This window comes from Larimichthys crocea, chromosome XV (assembly GCF_000972845.2).
Source record: "Larimichthys crocea isolate SSNF chromosome XV, L_crocea_2.0, whole genome shotgun sequence".
Taxonomy (NCBI): domain Eukaryota; kingdom Metazoa; phylum Chordata; class Actinopteri; family Sciaenidae; genus Larimichthys; species Larimichthys crocea.
Window position 1 is genome coordinate 6898655 of NC_040025.1, and position 16998 is coordinate 6915652.

Consider the following 16998-nt stretch of genomic DNA (forward strand, 5'->3'; position numbering starts at 1 on the left):
TAATGTATGTATACATGTATACATCACAAATCATGTGAGATCCCACACACTGTATCATCTCAGCAGGTGGACCGTATTACAGATAACAGGTCGTGTGGAATCATGGGGTGGCGTTCAAGGATTGGGCAGGTTGGGCTGGAGAAAGAACAGTGATGAACAGAAAGAGTTCTGTGTTGTCGCTTCCCAAACATTCAAATTATATATACATATACATATACAGAGTATATATATGTACCCACCCCCACTCCTTTATTTGTTTTTTTTTTTTGCAGCCATTCTATTTACTATTAGGTTTAAATAAACAGTATCTTTGTTTGCAATTTCTGTTTTTGTTGTGTTTTTGTAAGTTTTTTCAGAAGAGACAAGACAATACACATACACACACTGAAAGAGAGAGGAATGAAAGGAAAGGAAATGAAGTCAATGTAAAAGAGAAAGAGAAAGAGAGAGAGAGAGAGAGAGAGAACGGAAATAAAGAAACTGATGTGAAAGAAAGAGAAAATGAGCACCATTATGTTGAGAAATGAATGAATCAGAGGATGGAGGTGACGAGTTAAAGCTTTAACAAAGCGTTTTACTTCTACCGCAAGCAAAGTGGTGACTTCAAACTGGCTGTAGTTGTAGATGGTGGAGGTGATTATGGTGCCATGGCAGGTGGGTGGGTGTGTAATGACAATAACACTAATGATGAACACCAATAGAAACAGAGTGAGTCACGGCCCTGTTCTACTGAAACATTGAGGGATGTGTCATCTTTTTTTTTTCTTTTTTTTTTAATGTCCCCCCTTCCCCGTGTCGCTCAGGACAAAGCAGCAAGAGCTGACCTGTGCATGTGTGTGGCGACTGTGCGTGAGGTTGGGCAGAGGGCAGGGGTGGGGTTGTTCTTCGGGGATGAGTCGGTGGGTTCGAGGGTGGAGGGGGTGTTGGTGGTGTCAGGGGGTCAGACTGAGAGGGCTGGAGCAAGGGCAAAGGGAGGGAAAGTCGCAATGTTCTCAGGGAGCTGCGAGCAGAAGTCTCCAGCCATTGTCCACTCCCTCCTGTACCTCCCTCGTCCTTCATTCCCTCCTGTCAGCTTGTCGTTGGGAGATTGGATGAAAATGTCATGTGTGAGTCCTCAGCCCTCTCTTCCACTCCCCTCTCTTCCCCTCTCCCCAAGACTCCATTCCCCTTCTCCTCTTCCCCCGACCCACGTTCAGCTCAGTTATAAGGAGGTCTCCACGCAGTAGAGATGGGCCAGGTGAGGGGCAGAGGGTTTCACCGGCCTGTCCCTGCCATGATGGTTATAGTGGTGGTGGTGGTGTTGGTGGTGATGGGGGCTCCGGTTGCTGGGGGTAACTGCGTTGGTGCTGTATTTGTTGCAATGGGTAACTGTTGAACTGATGCTGCTGCTGCCTGCTGCTGCTGTTGTTGTTGTTGTTCGTTGCCCGGGGTCACGCGGAGGGCTGTATTGGGGTAGGGGCGGGTGGGGCGGGTGCGGGCCGGGGCTGGGCGGGCGGGAGGGGGGGGTGGTGGCTTGCGGAGGCCGGGTGCAGGTGCTGGTATCTGCTGAGCTCTGATTCGTCGTCCACGTCAGTGTCGTCGATCAGCGGGATGTTGTGGATGAGGTCGTTGATGAGGAACTCTGGGTGGGCCATGAAATTGTGGATGGAGTTGCGGGATTCCGGTTTCTCCCGGCCCTCGTACAGCGAACTACGGAATGCTTTCACTACTCGCATCTGCCGAGAGGAAGAAAGACGAGAGAAGGACCACAAGAAAGAGAGGACAAAGTCAGATATACAAAAGAGAAAAAGGAGACAAGGGAAACCCAGAGACAGGCAGACTGTGTCCTCCAGCAGACAAACAGAGTGACAGACAGACAGACAGACAGACAGACAGACAGACAGACAGACAGACAGACAGACAGACAGGCTCAGGACCAGGTGGTGTCAAGATAACTTGTATTGCTCACACTGATTCTATATAAAAATCTTTGACTCTGATTGGCTGGATTAAACCAGAACAAACAACATTTTTATAGAGCATAAGTTAAAGTAATATTTTGACATTTGAGAAATCAGTTATAATTATTATTTTTTAGACTCACGCTGTCTGAAAATAATCGTCCCAGCAGCAGATTTTGTTGCCTTTGGAGAGCACCAGGCTAGCGGTTCCCCCTGCTTCCAGTCTTTAAGCTGAGGCTAAGTTAACTGGTCATTTCTCTAAAAGTCCAAATGTTTCTTTAAGCAACTCACAAATTTAATGCCGAAGAGGGGAACATGTGGTCTTGTTTAGGCAAGACAACAAGGTTTGATATCAATTTATCTGGTAATGGATAAACAAAGAAATAAAAAATATATAAAACAACATTAATGAATTTGACAGGAGGTCCTGGCGCGAGATTGTATCACCAAATTTGAAGGCAGGGCAACCTCGTCTTTCCACTGCTCTATTTCATTATGAAGATGCTGTCATCTCCTGTTCAGGACTCCATCAGGAGACAAATCAGATTTGTCCTCACATATTTAATGCAGAGTGAATGATTCATTTTGACGATTTCAGTGTAATTTTTTACAACTCTCCAGTTACATTTTTTAATCTTGAGATCACAAATACAGCGTCTGAACTAATTCAGCACCAATGGAGTGTCCACCTGATCCTGTGCGTCTCCACCAGACCAAAAAAAAATTTAAAAAAATGAGTTGGCTAATGACACACAATGTTTTTGTCAGTTCTCTCTCTCTCTCTCTCGCTCTCTCACACACACACACACACACACACACACACACACACACACAGTCAGACACATCGAGATGAGAGCATTCAGGAGCCACCACCACAAAGACCACAGATGCTGCTTCACATCATACATGTGTGTTTGTGTGTGTGTGTGTCAGGGAGGATGATACAGTATGTGTGGGGAAAACACTCATCATGCACACACACACACACACACACACACACACACACACAGATGAGGGTGGTCGTTAGGCACAGATGGAAAAGAAGCAGGAATGGTGAGTGTTAGTTTAACGCATAATAAAATAAGAAATTAGCAAGAACCTATAGCAGTGACCATACACGCATACTAACACACACACACACACATTAACACACACAAAAGTGCATGCAGCAGCAGTGTAACTGAGTGACCCAACAGCTGAGTTGAAGTCTGACATCTACATGCATCGGCCAGTTTGGAATTGTGGGTTTGTTAAAGAGATCTGGTTCAAACAAACACATCAACAGACAGACAGTGAGATGGTCTGTCAGCATCACTGCACACACACACACACACACACACACACACACACACACGCACATGTGTACTGTAGCCATGCAGTGGCGACGAGCAGCGCAGAGTAAAGTGACTGAAATGATGATGATGCTGATGATGAAGTTGCTGCAGGATAGAAGAAAAAAAAATCTTGCAAAACAGAAAGGTGACATCACGGAGAATCAGCAGGTTAGAACAGCATGTGATTGGTCAGATTACTAGAAACAGAAGGTGACTGGTTCAAAGGCTGGAGTGAAGCTCGGGAGTCAGCCCTGTCACACACAGAGAGGCAGCCGGGTCATGCTGAATCAGATCTTTCTCACATACACTCTCACTCTCTCACATACACACACACACAAACACACACCCGAGTGAAGTTTATGAGTGTACTTCAAGGTGAATTATGCAGTCTATGGTGTATGCGTGCGTAAACACATTCCTTTGCCATGGCAGTTGGTCCATGCACCCTTCTGACCCCCAAAGCCCAAACAGAGGAAAAGAAGCAGCATGAGCTCAAAAGAAACAGACAGTTCAGTGCAGATATACTGACAGGCACAGGCAGACAGAGCCCTACATAGAGACAGTTTGGCCAAATGAGATCAACAAAGAAGGAGCTTTATGTCCACTGCAGCACCAGCTGGAGTCCAAACTGTGATCATGAGGTGTGGATGGTCAGGCAGCTGAATGGAGATCAGTGCTGCAGCTGGCCAAACTAAGAGGAGTCTCTATATATGACTCTGGCATATATGATAGACTGACAGACGTATAGACAGACAGACAGACACAGACAGACGGTCAAGCAGTAGGTTCAGTGCTTATCTGTTTTTCCAAAGAGCCTGTCAGACAGTAGAAAAACACCTCATGCAGATTGAGAAGGTTTCAGAATGTTACTTTCTCACTTCGCTTGGTTTGTTTTCATTTTGTCTCCATGGTAAACTTTCGAGTATATGATGCCCACAGTGTGACCAGACATGCCTGGAGGTCAGGGCACTGCCGTGTTACTTATTTCTCTCACCCACTTCCTTTCTTTATCTCTCTCTCTCTCTCTCTCTCTCTCTCTCTCTCTCTCTCTCTCTCTCTCTCCCTCTCTCCCTGTCGGCTCTTTCAGCAGTGCTTGATGGAAAAACGATGATGGTTAAAGTACGAAGAGGAAAATAGGCGCTGGGAGGTAGAGAGGCTGCTGTGTGCAAAACAACTGCTGATGAGGAGAAACCGCAACATAAATACAGGGAGAAGCTGTGAGGTACATGATTGGTTAATGGCTCCCATTTCCCACCGTGTGGCCCGACTGTGAGCAGCACCCACCCTCTGATATGTGATGACTGAGCTCTAATCCATAGCAACAGATCAGCAACACCTTCCTCAATTCGATGCATATTGTTTTCATGTCTTGTGTACTATGAAAGGAGCACACACTGAGGGCGGAGGCTGAAATCTTTTTGAATGAAGAACTTAAGCAAAGAATTGAGGAGCTGAGGATGGATTTGAGATTCAGCCTAAACATCCTATAACCCCTTTATCTTTTCCTAAACTTCCATATTCATCTCTTATCCCAGCTGTACTGTAATGGCAGGGAGATGAAACTAGCCCAGTCTGAAATGAAAACAAACTGGATCCATAGATCGGTTTTTAAGATCTAGAGGGATCACTACAGTCCAGCAGAGCTCAGGTGGATGAAAGCATGAAACAGAGACATCTACTTTTATCATTTTGATATCTCTGATTAATATTTTAGATGTTTCTTTCAGATATCCCTGGACTCCTTTCTTACCCAGTGATGATAGATTTGGCTGTAAAAAAAATAAATCAGGGGAGGTGATGGTGTCGACGTCACAACTTACGCACATCATACTGCAATGGGGCACAGTGCCAAATCTGAAGGCTGGGTCTGTTTTGCAAAGAATTCTGGGTAGTGGAGTAAAGTAATGACCCTGAAGCTAACTGTGGACGAGCAGCAGCGCAGGGGGGGAGGTCAGTCTGTCCTGATAACACACAGGCTGTACATTTTAGTGTGTGTTTGCTGTTTGGGGATTCTCACACCAGAGGGTCTCATCAGACCTGAGGGAGGTACTTAAAGGAGAAGGATGGAGATGTTCTGTATTTGTGGCATTGTCACCAAATCCCATAAAAAGAACAAGAACAGTGTGGCTCATTGAGCCACGTCAAGGTCGTTCAGTCAGTCCACAACCCAAATATCTCAACACTTTGGTGACCAGCAGGTCAAGGACTTTACTTCCTCACATGCAGTAAAATCTAAATATCTACACCACGAAAACTGGGTCCAGACCTTTCATGGATTTAAAATATCTCCACTTTTTGGATTGATTGTTATTATCAGGTCAAAATCTTATTTTCTCTAACCTGACCAAATGATATAGCATGAATCAGATATATGAGGGCTTTGTACTTGTTGGTACACTCATTGTTTTGGTCTCTCCATGGGATTTGTTGACAATAAGAAATGATAGAATATCAACAGACATATCCTTTAAGTAAAACCAGATCTGATATACTTTTTTGTGCTGGTTTATTTGGCACGATGTGAGTTCTGCTTTTTGTGTAAACCCCATCCATGAGAGCTAAAGCAGATGGGAGCACATTTGTTTTGACCACAGGCTGCCTCCGTACGACAGGATTCAGAGAAACTAACCTGGGTCACATTAAACTCAAATTTAATGCTTGCTCCTTCACGTTCCCTCCTTGTCCCATTTGTTCGTTCAAATTCATTTGGATTTTTACCACAAGAGGATGAAAGTATGTCTCACACTGCTGCTGAATAATAGATTTGGACAAGACAAGCTTCTTCGAATCGAGGGGAAAGAATTAAAAAAGCAAGCAATGAGCTAGCAGTGGCGGGGCCTGAACTCTAGTTCCATACTTTGACTGTACATCCCTCTTTCCACACCTTTGTCACATTAGTCTTTTCTATCAGGCAGCCAATGTTGTAGCAAAGTCCAGCTCTGAATACTGATATCATACATTTTATTGCATATAATCTTATATTAATGATCAAAGTGATGGAGAGAAGGATGTGTTTCCAAAGTAACTTCTAGTGTCTGTGCAGAATGATCACAACAATGAGGGGTCAGCAGCGCCGACTTGGGCCTCTCTGTATCTACACCTACAGGTGATGGAGCAACGTGGGGGGAGGAAGGCAGCGTGGAATGGAAGGAGGGAAGGGAGCAAGGAAGGTAAGGAGAAGCAACTGAGAAGACGGATGAAGACAATCAAATGAAGAGACAAGCACAACCACACACATGCACACGCAGGCGCACACACACTCATACACAAACACTCACACACTGACAGAGAAACACACAGAGGTCAGACTACGGCTCTCGGATATGTCAGCAAATGCACACACGTAAACACACTTGCAAACAGACACGCGCAGAACTGACATACAGAGAAATCAAGAGAAAACATGAGGGGTGGACACTATTCTAGTAAGGAGATGAGAGGATGACAAAAAGGGATGAGGTAAAGGACAAAGTAAGATACAAAAAAAGGGGAAAAATGAAGAGAAACCGACTAAAGAAATCTTATCAGTATGCTACACAAGAGCCTGTATTTAGATCTGGTAAAAATCTAAATACCTCTACAAAAGAACAACTCTACTTATGAAGAACAATAAGAAGACATTTCACAGAATATTTCTGCAAACGGGGAACCTGTAATATCTCATCAACAGAGGAGAAAGAGGAGAGAAGTGTGACGTAGAGAGAGAGAGAGGGGGAAAAACAGACTGGACAGAGAGAAAAATCAGGACTTTTTGGAGACATCAGGGGGGCCAAACTTGTGACGTCGGAGCTGGAAATACTGTTACAAAAATAACCAGTTGACAACAACAGCGGCACCGGACAAAAGTGAGAGGAGAACAAGAAGGAGAAAGAAAGCAAGAGCGATAGAGGAAAAGGTAACTTTTTCTTTTACTGTAGTCTTGGAAACAGCAGTGTGTTATCGGGCTTTTATACTCGAAGGTTTACAGTTTAGAGAATTGCAGAAGCCATATGAAAGCCAGTTGGTAATGGCAGTGAGATCTAAGCATTTTCTACAGTATAACAGGAGTGACAGAATTGTTACACTACATTCTCTGAAAGAAATGACACCTCTCCTTCACTTGAGAGATGTCTGCAGGGGGGGGGGTCAACCACAGTAACCACGCTTGACCTCAGTCACAAACAGGAGGTAACACACGGTGCAGGAGGAGCTGCCGTTTGCTCTCTGAACTGTAGGAACACACGGTGCAGGAGGAGCTGCCGTTTGCTCTCTGAACTGTAGGATGCATCCTCGCCTTGTTGGAGTGAATGTTTTTTTGGGTTACTTCAATTTCCTTCTTTCAAACATGAGTCACTTTGTGTGCTGCTCCGTTTCTGTCAGGACACCTCAGGCACAGAGAGAAAACAAGCGAGCTGACCTCCCGTAACCGACCAACACTCAACAACAAAACAGACTCTGGACTGACGGGACTGAGACTGGATTTGGACCAGACCAGATCAGACCAGAACTATACACAGCCGGTCAGGACTGGGGTGCTGTTTGAAAGGGAGAATAAGAGAAAAGAATAGAGGAGACATTGCACACACACGAGCAGCGAGCGAGCCGGAAGGGGGGACACAACCATAGAGAGTCAAAATACTGCAGTCCACGTGCCGTGCAGCAGTGTGTGTTCGTGTCTACGAATGAGTGTGTGTGAGAGAGAGAGTGACTGCAGGTGTGTATGCAGGTGTGTGTGTGTGTGTGTGTGTTTATGTGTGTACATGCGTTCGGCGGACTCACTCCCGGGGGCTGGGCTGGTATTGGCTGTTGCAGTGGAGAGAGCTACGTGAGAGGGGGTAGAGATAGTGTTTACGTCGTGGAGCTGACTGAGCACAGAGGAGCGCCTTCTCACCGCTCCCTGAAACGAACCGCTTCGCTTGAACGTGCTCACTACCTCCATCTGTAGGACAGAGACAAAACAGCAGCACTCAATGAGGGCAGGAAAGGCCGGTCTGAGTGTGTATGTGCATGTGTGTGTGTGTGTGTGTGTGTGGTCCCTTTAAAACATTTCCTGTCACAGCCAATGAGAGAAACTGCATTCTAATTCCCTTTGATGGCAAATGTGCATCAGTAATGCGCATCACACTGCTGTCTGAATATTACTGACAAAGAGAATTATAAATGATGACTGCATGTGTAATTGAGGTGTGTGTGTGTGTGTGTGTGTGTGTGTGTGTGCCTGCATGTGTATTCACTGTCTGCACACTCAGACCAAACCCTCTTAATGAAAAACTGACCACTTTACGCAAAGACAGGCACTTAAGCAGAGAGTCTGGACTGGCTCTCTAACACTGTTTAGGAGGCTGTTAGCAGATTGTTGTTCATGTTGACGCTGTCTCGCTGTCTTAATGTCCATTCGCACACAAAGCAGTGTGAGAATCAATCAATTAAAGCAATCAAGGAAGTCAACAACCTGTCTACTTAGCATTAGCCTGTACACAATGTGTAAACACTCACAAGTGCCGTGGCAGCGACACACACACACACACACACACACAGCATTTATCCTCTCTCATGTTGTCTATGAGCGACTAAAAATACCACTTCCAAGTTAGAGAAAGCATTAGAGAGCAGAGAAGTTAGCTGTGTTGGAGAGGAAAAAAAACTGGAATTATTATGTTTGGCACAAGTCAGAAGAACAGCACAGACAGGATGAGAGACAGATTGACTTTTGAAGAGTAAGAACGAATCAGATACGCTAAGATTGCATATACATCATTGAGGGGTCAGAAGATGTCTTTCTTTTCAAAAGTCTCTTTTGTCAGTGTGTAAAGGCCATGACACTGGCAGTTTATTTAGACAACTTCAGAACACCTCCCCCCAAATTATTTCTTTGTGATGTTTTCATCATACTTTTGCACTCCATCTATCTGTAATTCACCTTAAACAAACTGCATGTGTGTCATGACCATGTGAAGCTCCTGGTTGAGGTGCTGTGCGTGTGTGTTCATGTGAAAGAGGTTTGGTTATGCTTTGCTGTGTCAGGTTAAACGGTACCTGGGTCTGGATGCGGTTGAGGCCTCTGAACCAGAGGATCTGTCCGCGGCGCAGCTCTCTCTCAGCGCAGTCGATCTCCTCCTCGTCCTCTGCCAGCTCCTCCCCTTCCTCCTCCCCGGGCTCCAGGCCCAGGCCCGCCTCCTTCAGGCATGGCAGACGCTCTGTCGGCACTGTGGCGATCACCTGGAAGCCATGTTTGTCATTTCACCACAGGACGCTTAGTATGGTGTTATACTGAGCATGTGTGAGCTTCTCCGAACATCTTACACACTTGAAGGATCAAATCCGATGATACCAGATTATTTCAACAGTCAGCAGAGAATGGAGCAGATCAGAGGTGTTATCTAAGTGAAAATGTTTCCTTAGCCAGTCAGCTCAAAGAAAACTAGGTGAACCAGGTCTGTCAGCCTACACTTGTACACTCGTTCAGTGTGCTTTGACTCAGCAGGCTGAAGAGCTGCTTACCTGCCCCCAGAGCAGCTCTCCAACTCCCACGAACAGACACCAGAGCCACTGCTCCACGTTGAGCGGGGCACAGCTGAAGGGCTTCCCTCCCCATTGCACGATCACGATCTGCAGCAGAAACACAGGGAGGGACGTTACTGAAACACATACAAGAACAGTGTTGAGAAAGAAAACCGGCACTGCACCACAGTCTGAATCATGAAGACAAACACCAGGACATCAACATGTCTCCAGTCTGTCACAAGTTCAAGTAGGAAATACAAGGTAGCATTATCGCTGTAATCCTGCTGCACTGAATAAAAATCAAACCAAGATGTGTAAAGTTTTCTGTTGTTAATGAGGTATAGGTAACTCCTCCTCAACATTATAAACTGCCTTTTCAAAATGTGTCTTGATTAACATCAGATTGTGGAAACTCTGTGTGTGGAACACTGTAAGAGAACATCATGTTTTCTGGCCAGTATGTGTAAAAACTGCTTAGAGTCAAGTTTTGTTCTTAAACGCATCAAAATTATTATCTTAATTATAATTCTTTATATAAGCTTAAGGTCATTTTGCTTTTCTTATAATTAAGAATGCATAACAATGACAGAGACACCATTCACCTGATTACAAGTCAGTGTAGCATCAACGTGACTTAAAGTCTGTTAAAGTCTGTTTAATTTAAGAATTAATATCTGAAACAAGCTGTATGAAAGCATCAATGTCTCCAGAGGAAGCTGTGTGAAGTCTGATCAATGTCCTTGAGTGATGTCACTTGAGTCAGCGTCAGCTGAGGCTGAGGACCTTAAGTTTGAAAATATTTGAGCTGAACAGACCTCCAAGCCACATTAGCATAAGACCAACCAGTCAACTGGCAACTACCATTGCATTACGGGTAATGTAGACACTTATTTTTGACTAAGAGGAAGATTGCACATCTCTGGTTCTCTCTCTCGGTTTGTGTCCTTTTTCTCAGTGTGATCTGACAATGAGGCTTTGATTAAAGTTACTTTTAGCTCCTTAACGGTATAGAAAGAAGTTCTGTGTTTTTACTAGGAACTTTTCAAAGTTTCTCAAGACCATATGATGTCGATTTAATCTATTTAGGAGGAAATAGAGCAGAAATTGTGTTATACTGTGGTGTTACTGTAATGCCTTAAAGTGAATTAAGATGTATTCTGAGCTGGCACGCGGCCTCGGCTATATTCATCACAGTGATCAGTCTATCTCAGCTTATATCACTGTTTAACAATGAGAAATGACACAGTGAGTGGTACACGCAGCCCTGTGGTTTGTTTCTAACCTGCATTTTGGACCGTAACACCGGGCTCCCACTTGCGTCCACTCCACTTGCCTCAGTAGATGTAGTGACAGCATTTTATTTGGCGACATGCTCATTTACACCAGAAACAAGGCTTATCGGAGTGACACTATCATCCTGACACCAAACTGCAGAGTCATAAATCTCACTCTGAGTACAATACAGTGTATCACATACAGTAATCGTTACTGCAGGGAGGAGGGATCCATCTTTCTTACTTATTTCTCTCTTCCACCTCTCTCACCTCTCTCAAGCTGTCTGCAGTCTTCAGCTCTCTCTCTCTCTCATCTCTTCTTTTATGAATTCCTCTCCACTGTCTCTGTCGCTCTCACACTGCAGATCACCCTCATACCCCTCCTCCAGGCTCTCTCTCTTCTCTTGTTTCTCCCCAGAGTGCCACCGAGAACCAAAGAGTTTCAGAAAATATCCCTCTTCTTCTCTCTCCATTTTATGTACCCATAATTCCCTCCACCTCCGGTGATTGGTGAAGTTTGGAATCGTAAATCTGGACTGTATTTGGGGTAGATTTGGGTTACACAGTGAAAGACAATATCACGTTTAACAAGCTGAAGATGATCACATTCATTTTTTATGCTTACAAAAAAAAGACAGCACAGGCCATCACCAGAGTGCTGCATCTGTAGAAGACTTTCTACAATGTCTGCTTACATTTTAGTCAGAGACCTTTGTTGCATATCACCCCTCTCTCTGTTTCTCTCTCTCCTTTTCCTCTCTGTATCTCTACTATCGCTATCAACTAAAAGCAAGCCAAAAAAAAACATCAACATTACTAACCTGCACAGCAAACGTCCCCAAAACGATGGAACAGAAGATGGGGTTGGAAAATATTCCGTCAAAGACGTTTCTCTCTCCGTGGATTTTGCGAGCATTGATCTCGTTGAAAAGTTGCATGAGGACGAAGGTGTTGAAGATGATGGTGTAGTGCTCAGAGGGAGGGGAGTGGAGTGGGGCGTTGCGGCCACTGTCGATGTTAAACATGCGCTCACCTGGAGGGTAAGAAAAAGGAGTAGATGAGGTGTGAAGAAAGATTCTGCTGTGTTGTTCATTAGGAAGTGTGTTTGACGTGCTGCAGAGGTGGCTGTGAGTTTGTGTGTGCTTCTCCGATATCAATGCAGCATTTTTTTTTTTTTTAAGTTTTTGGTTAAAAGCTTGCTGAAACACAACCTGACCATCCTACAACTGTAACTCTAGAATAAATCTATTGATCAAACTATTTCTGGCTGCTTCAACAGCTCAATTGTCTCCTGCACATGCGTGTGTGTGTGTGTGCACCTATGAACAGCAAGGTGAAGATGATGACCAGCTGGTACACTCCATGGCCCAGGATGTTCTTCATCATGGTTAGTGAGATGAGTGGGTTGTTCCGGCCGTAGGGTTTCCGTAGCAACAGGGCCTCCGTGGGGGGCTCGGTGGCCAGGGCCAGAGAAGCAAACGTGTCCATGATCAGATTCACCCACAGCATCTGCACCGCCTTCAGAGGAGAGTCCTGCAGAGAGATTTGTAACCAAAGGCCTGTGTCACAAACCATGTTCACATGAGTCTGAGTTCATGAACCCAAACACAGATGATTCCCAACAGCTGTCTTTATATTAAATCATTCCTTTGAGTCCAAAGTTTCAGTAAATCTGTAAATGTATCAGTGAGGTCAGTGAGGAAATCATGTAAAACAGTGAGAGGAGTCTTGGATGAACTTTTTTTTTTATTGTGTATGCTTTGGAAGTTTGTATCGATTGACTTCACCCCGTGGTAACCTGAGCAGATGGTAGCGTCCACTTAGGTGAGGCTGATGTTACACTGTCAGCAGAATGGGAAACACATCTGCCTTGTTATCCCGAGGAGGTTGGCGCTAATGCTAACCTTATAGTCACACCAGACAAATGAGCTACTTCTGTTGTAATTTTTACTGTCATACCAAAATAATTAGATTAACCCAAAAAATGAACCATAATTATAATGGTGATATATAGTATATGTTCTTAGAGGTTTAGAGGTTTTCATAGGGGGCGGCAGTAGCTCAGTCCATTGGGACTTGGCTTGGGAACAGGAGGGTGGCTGGTTCAAGTCCCTGGACCAAAATATGGAAGGTGGACTGGTAGTTGGAGGAGTGCCAGTTCACCTCCTGGGCCCTGCTCACTGGGTGCTTCTCAGGGGGGCTGCCCATCACTCCACCATCTCTCTCCAACTGCATGTGTGTGTCTGGGTTAAAATGCATGTAGCATATTAAAAAAAAAATAGAGTGTAAAAAGAATTTCCCCATTGTGAGATTAATAAAGTATATCTTCTTCTTCTAGTCAACTGCATGCTGGCCCGTTGACCTGCGGATTATTGTCTTGAGTAATAGATTCATTGTCACTCCAAATAAAATATCAGAATCAGAAAGTATTGGGACGTGCCCAGGGCAGGTTAGTTATGAATGTGTGTCAGTCTCATTTTGTTTTGTCTGATGATGTTCTGGGTGGGGAGGAAATCTATATGTATTTAACTCTCTTTCACTAAAATATATTGCGAGAAATACTACTAATAATGCAAGTTGATATGTCTTGCATATCAAATTATGTAGTTGTTTCTATGCCCGTATCTCTGCTTATTCTAGCTTATATAAAAATGCATAGGAAGCAGATATAGGATGAGGGATGCGTGTCAGCATACATGTTAATATACATATAAATTGTTGTGGAAATTTCTCTGCTGCTGGTGAAGAATGTAACAGAGACTTCTCCCGGCCGACAAGGTTTAAAGGACAATCAACACGCAAGCGGTCAAAGATGAAGAAAGACCCACGAGCATGGGGAGACCTAAACATTTATACCTGAGGGGCACTCCTTTCACATCCCTTTGTCTGCTGCAGGAGTTGGCCCCTCCAGGAAGTGTTTTCACACCCTTTTGTCTATTGCAGGTATTGGCACCGACCCCCCGTTGGTGTGTTTTACACCTGAGGTATCCTGCAGGATCTTGTATTTAGGTGCAAATTTGAGTCTAGGTATCACAATTTATAAAGACAAAAGGACCTGGTATCTTATGTTAAGAAGGGGAATGTTGTGCATCTCTGGTGGCTGAAACAAAGAAATTGAATTTACTATTACAATATTAATAAAGTTGTCTACCTGAGTGATGCAGGCCCCGGTGAAGGCCACTATGACAGCCACTACGTTGACTGTGAGCTGGAACTGCAGGAACTTGGAGATGCTGTCATAGACATTTCGTCCCCACATCACCGCCTTGACAATACTGCTGAAGTTGTCATCAGTCAGGATGATGTCAGACGCCTCTTTAGCCACGTCTGTCCCTGCGATGCCCTGACAAAGGTTAAGACAGCTTGAGGAGGAGACATGATTCATGCGAGCATTCAAGCATCTGACTTATTCTGGTGTCCTGCTGTCTCAATACTCTGTTGTTCTGCCAGTTGAAGCGATTAGGAACTGTGACAGAAATCATACTATTAAAAAATAAAGCTATCAAAATAAAGCTTGAAAAGGCCCAAAAATAATAATCTAAAAAAATAATAATACTGTCATAGCTTAATATAATTATAGTATATTATTGATGGGAAGAATAAAACTCCTCACAAAATACACTTGAATGTATTAGTTATCTTAAGTCAATAATACATTTACTATCTGTACTTAAAACATAGAGGGATGAGAAAGAAGCGATGTTTTAACACATGTAACTACAGAAATAAACATTAATGGTGAATAATATGTCAGGTTACCATGGCAAAGCCCACATCAGCTTTCTTCAAAGCTGGCCCGTCATTGGTTCCATCTCCTGTTACTGCGACAACCTGCCTCTGTTCTATGACGGTGCTGTCGATGATGCCTGAGGGTAAATAAGCAGGCTATAAGTGTGTGTGAATTAATGTTTGTGTGTGCAAGTGTTTTGGTTAGCAAACTCAAGACCCACCTTTGACTAGTGTGTGTTTGTCTGTAGGCGAGGACCGGGCCAGCACGCGGAGTTTGGGCCAGATTTTGTCGATACGTTCCTGTTCGATCTGTCAGACAAGAAAGAAAAGGGGTGTGATGATGAAGAACACAACTCTCACTAGGTGTCACTGTTGGTCCAGAGTGTTTAAGTGTACGCAGGTGTGATGCAGGAAAAAGCATCAAAGACGCACTGTGAAAGTGGCTCTTACATAATGACAGTTTACACACAGAATTTTAGAGTGCGACATCACTAATCAGCAGCCATCCATCACATTAACATTCTGCTCAATTCAAACCGTTAAATGGTTTATGGATTAAAACCAATGACTGTACAAATGCTTGGCTTTAGTAGGTTTTAAATTAAAGCATTAAATACAGTGTATATAGCAATCATCAGTGGTGATCAGACATAGATCTGAGAAGAATCGACTTGTGAATATGTCTTAAACTGGGACTCATTCACTCCTTCAGCAACCTAACCATATCCCACTTCCCCTTTTTCACTACTCAGCCCCTGTCTCAGTTCTACCCTGTAGTCCATCTTCATGGTAACAATGAGAAGCTTCACTTGTGTTCTGGATCCCATCTTGTTAAAGACAGTCTCCCAGTCATCATCACAGAAATCATGAACTCCTCCTTCAGTTCTGGTTCAGTTGCCCAAACACGCAGCCATCACCCCCATCATCAAAAAACCTAAATCTGGATACCATGACAAACTTCTGACCCATCTCCATCTCCAATCTTCTATTTCTGTCAAAAACACTGTACGGATGTGTTGTCTCCTCCTGACTCATCTCCAACAACCTATTTGAGCCATTTCAATCTGGCTCCAGGACTGCTCACAGCACAGCAGAGACAATCCCTCCTCAAACTGCCCCTCTTCCACTGCTCCTCTGTCCCATGATGTCCCCCAGAGTTCAATGCTTGGTGCTCTCCTCTTTATTCTCTACATGTCCGACTTCTATGTCAATGGAATGTTCCAGACAGGTGTTTGGTCTGTGTCGGTCCTCTCCGGGTACTCTAGCTTCAGTCCAACCATAACAGGTTAATTGGTGACTCTAAATCATACGTAGGGGTGAACGTGAGTGTGAATGGTTGTTTGTCTCTATGTGTCTATGAGTGTACCCTGCTCTTGCCCAAAGTCAGCTGGGATAGGCTTTTTTTTTCTTTCTATGGTGTCAATAAAAATAATTTGAAAAACTTATTTTACAAGCCAAAATGCCAAATATGACCCGGTTTCCACTTTTTAAATGAGAATATTGGCAGTTTTTCTTTGTCACATATTGGAGTAAATTGAATATTTTTGGATTTTTGGACTGCTGGTCAGACAAAAGCAGATTTAAACATGTCACCCTGAGCACTTGGAAATATTATTTGGGATTTTTTTTTTTCAGAGCTTGTTGACATTTCACAGACTAAGTGATTTATAGAGAAAATAATTGGCAGGTATGAAAATAGTTTCTGGTTGCAAACAAATCATCTCATGACAACTACAGTGTAGGGTGTAACTTAAATTATTTATCACATATCAAAGCCTTTCTTTTCTCTTTTTTCCTTTTCCCCATTTCTGTTTTTAATTATGTGTATGTCTATAAATGAGGTGCATAAATGTATACACTATGATTACTAACATCTGTTCATGGATGCAGTTTGTTTTCTGTATGAAGGATAAAAAAAGAAAAAAATGAAATCAAAATGTTTAGATGACAGGAAATGTGTCAACAATATGTTTTCATAGAGCTCACTGTTTATCTGATTCAAGAGAAATTGATTGGAAAGAACTTCTTTATGCTTAGATGCTTAGATTTGATATGGAGACTTTCTTTGTGTTTTTGTGAGTCACAAGTCTCACTCTCACTTTACGGTAAGCGTATTCTGTCACCTACGGTTATCAGTAATACTGCCACGGTGCTCTCTGCTCTGCTCACCTAAACAGATTTTCGTATATTTTTCACATCAAATCAAATCAAATCAAATCAAATTTTATTTGTATAGCT

The 16998-nt window shown here is 43.6% G+C and overlaps 1 protein-coding gene across 1 annotated transcript in view; it reads right to left on the reverse strand.

Moving 5' to 3' along the window:
• Positions 1–1591: 1591 nt before the first annotated feature.
• The window catches only part of atp2b3b (ATPase plasma membrane Ca2+ transporting 3b), a 42617-nt gene continuing 27210 nt past the window's right edge, over positions 1592–16998 (reverse strand). The window contains exons 18-26 of the mRNA XM_019255484.2: positions 14982–15069; positions 14791–14897; positions 14183–14374; positions 12351–12564; positions 11853–12064; positions 9755–9862; positions 9290–9472; positions 8033–8192; positions 1592–1715 (exon numbers count right to left, since the gene is read on the reverse strand). Coding sequence (XP_019111029.2) covers positions 1690–1715; positions 8033–8192; positions 9290–9472; positions 9755–9862; positions 11853–12064; positions 12351–12564; positions 14183–14374; positions 14791–14897; positions 14982–15069 — 1290 coding nt within the window. The 3' untranslated portion in view covers positions 1592–1689. The remainder of the gene's footprint in view (positions 1716–8032; positions 8193–9289; positions 9473–9754; positions 9863–11852; positions 12065–12350; positions 12565–14182; positions 14375–14790; positions 14898–14981; positions 15070–16998) is intronic.